At 44.6% G+C, this 1,773-nt stretch overlaps 1 protein-coding gene across 1 annotated transcript; it reads right to left on the reverse strand.

Annotated features, from left to right (window-relative positions):
- Positions 1–2: 2 nt before the first annotated feature.
- LOC111617468 lies at positions 3–901 on the reverse strand (the record flags this gene model as incomplete). Its single annotated transcript, XM_023358750.1, has 1 exon — positions 3–901. A coding segment is annotated over exon 1 (828 nt), but the record flags the coding sequence as incomplete, so codon positions are not given.
- Positions 902–1,773: the final 872 nt, after the last annotated feature.

Genomic DNA, 1,773 nt, shown 5'->3' on the forward strand with positions numbered 1-1,773 from the left:
TTCACCGTCTTTACCCGCTGAATCTCTTTCTCTTTTTGCCATGTGGGACATTTTCGGGAGTAGGCAGGATGGGCATCTTTGCAGTTGACGCAGCATGGAGTGGTTGTACACTCAGTACTCTGGTGGCCTTCAACTCCACATTGTGCACATAAACTTTTGCCTCGACATGATGTTTGGGAATGTCCAAATCGCTGGCATTTAAAGCAACGCAGCGGGTTTAAAATGTACGGACAAACCGGACAGCGCAGATATTCTGCAGTAACAAATGATGGTAATGTTGGCTTTCCGAAAGTAAGAATGAGATGTTTAGTTGGTATCAACTTGCCATCTCGACGAATGGAGATGCGTCGGACAGCAGTGACACCTTGATCTGAAAGACCGATCTGAATATCTGATTCGTCTTCAGACATCAGATCGATCTCAGATATCACCCCACGTGATGAGTTTAGACTTCCGTGTGGGGTGACAGTGACTTCCATGTCTCCCAGTGTTTTTATTGCTAATAGATTTACTGTTTGTTGAGGTGAGGCTGTTTCTACCAGCAGGTCCCCTGACCTCAATTTTTGTATCTTTTTCAAGTGTCCGATCGTTGATTCAAATATTTTTTGAATAAGAAATGGAGAGCATTTCGCCAGTGGTTTATCACCAGTTGCATGAACTATCAAGTAGGTTGCAGTGCTGGAAACGTTGGATGTTACTGGAGATAACTTATCCCTATTTAGTGGTTTTAAATTTCTTGAATCCATATTTAGACAAAAGAATTCAGCTCCTAGTGACCCCACCCACCATGGGGCCCAACAAGGAGATGCCGTCACATGCGAGACTCCCATAGACCGTCACACCAGGGTTTCCCAGGAGCTATACCCTCACAATGCAGTCAAGAAGAGCACATCTTGTCTGACGTGTCCGCCCGAACTGCATCGTTCAGTTGACTCCAAGCCGAGGTCAAAAATGACTCAACGACCAGCCGATTGACTCAAATGGAGCCTGATTTGAGCCTCCCGTTTATCCGAAGCAGGGGCCAAAGCAGTGTGTTGGGGACGTTATGTTGCCCCTCAACTACCAGGATCCCCCTTTCCGGCATACGGGACACCACGCACGGCAAACACGTGGGTGGGCGTTCAGATCCCAGGGATGGTGAAGAAGAGTATCTAAACCATCTCCGGGAGGTTCCCCTCACCACGGACAGGAACCCACATCGAGGGGAACGTCATTTTGTCCTTCCTCACTTTCCCGTCATCAACTGTCGACTTTCTCACTTCTCCCCTTACTTGACCCTCTTCCTCTCTCTCACTTCTCCCCTCACTTGACTCTCTCCCTTGCTTACCCCCGATACCCCTTGTAAATTTTTTGTCTTAATTCTTTTGTTTTATATAAAAAAAATGGTGGCACTACAGAACATTTGGAATTTCAGGTTAATGTTATAGAAACAATTATTCAAAAATATCACACCGAAACAAAGGTTACCAGACTTGGTCAGCCGAGAACTTCAGGGCCGAGAACTCAAGGTCCACTTAGACTTACGGAAAGACGTTTTCCGGACCTTCTTCCGGCAACCAACAAAAAAATGCTCCCACAAGACGCTGTGCCATATGTAAAAGCAAGCATGACGGTGCAGGGAAAAAAATAAGAAAAGAAACTAGATATTACTGCCAATAATGTGAGGTGCCTTTGTGTGAGGCACCCTGTTTTAAGATCTATCATACAAAAAAAATTTTTTAACTACATTCATTTTATACATCAATTTTAACTTTTTAACTATAAACAATATTT

Source organism: Centruroides sculpturatus, unplaced genomic scaffold (genome assembly GCF_000671375.1).
Source record: "Centruroides sculpturatus isolate CEXI.00-Female unplaced genomic scaffold, Cexi_2.0 scaffold6276, whole genome shotgun sequence".
NCBI lineage: Eukaryota > Metazoa > Arthropoda > Arachnida > Scorpiones > Buthidae > Centruroides > Centruroides sculpturatus.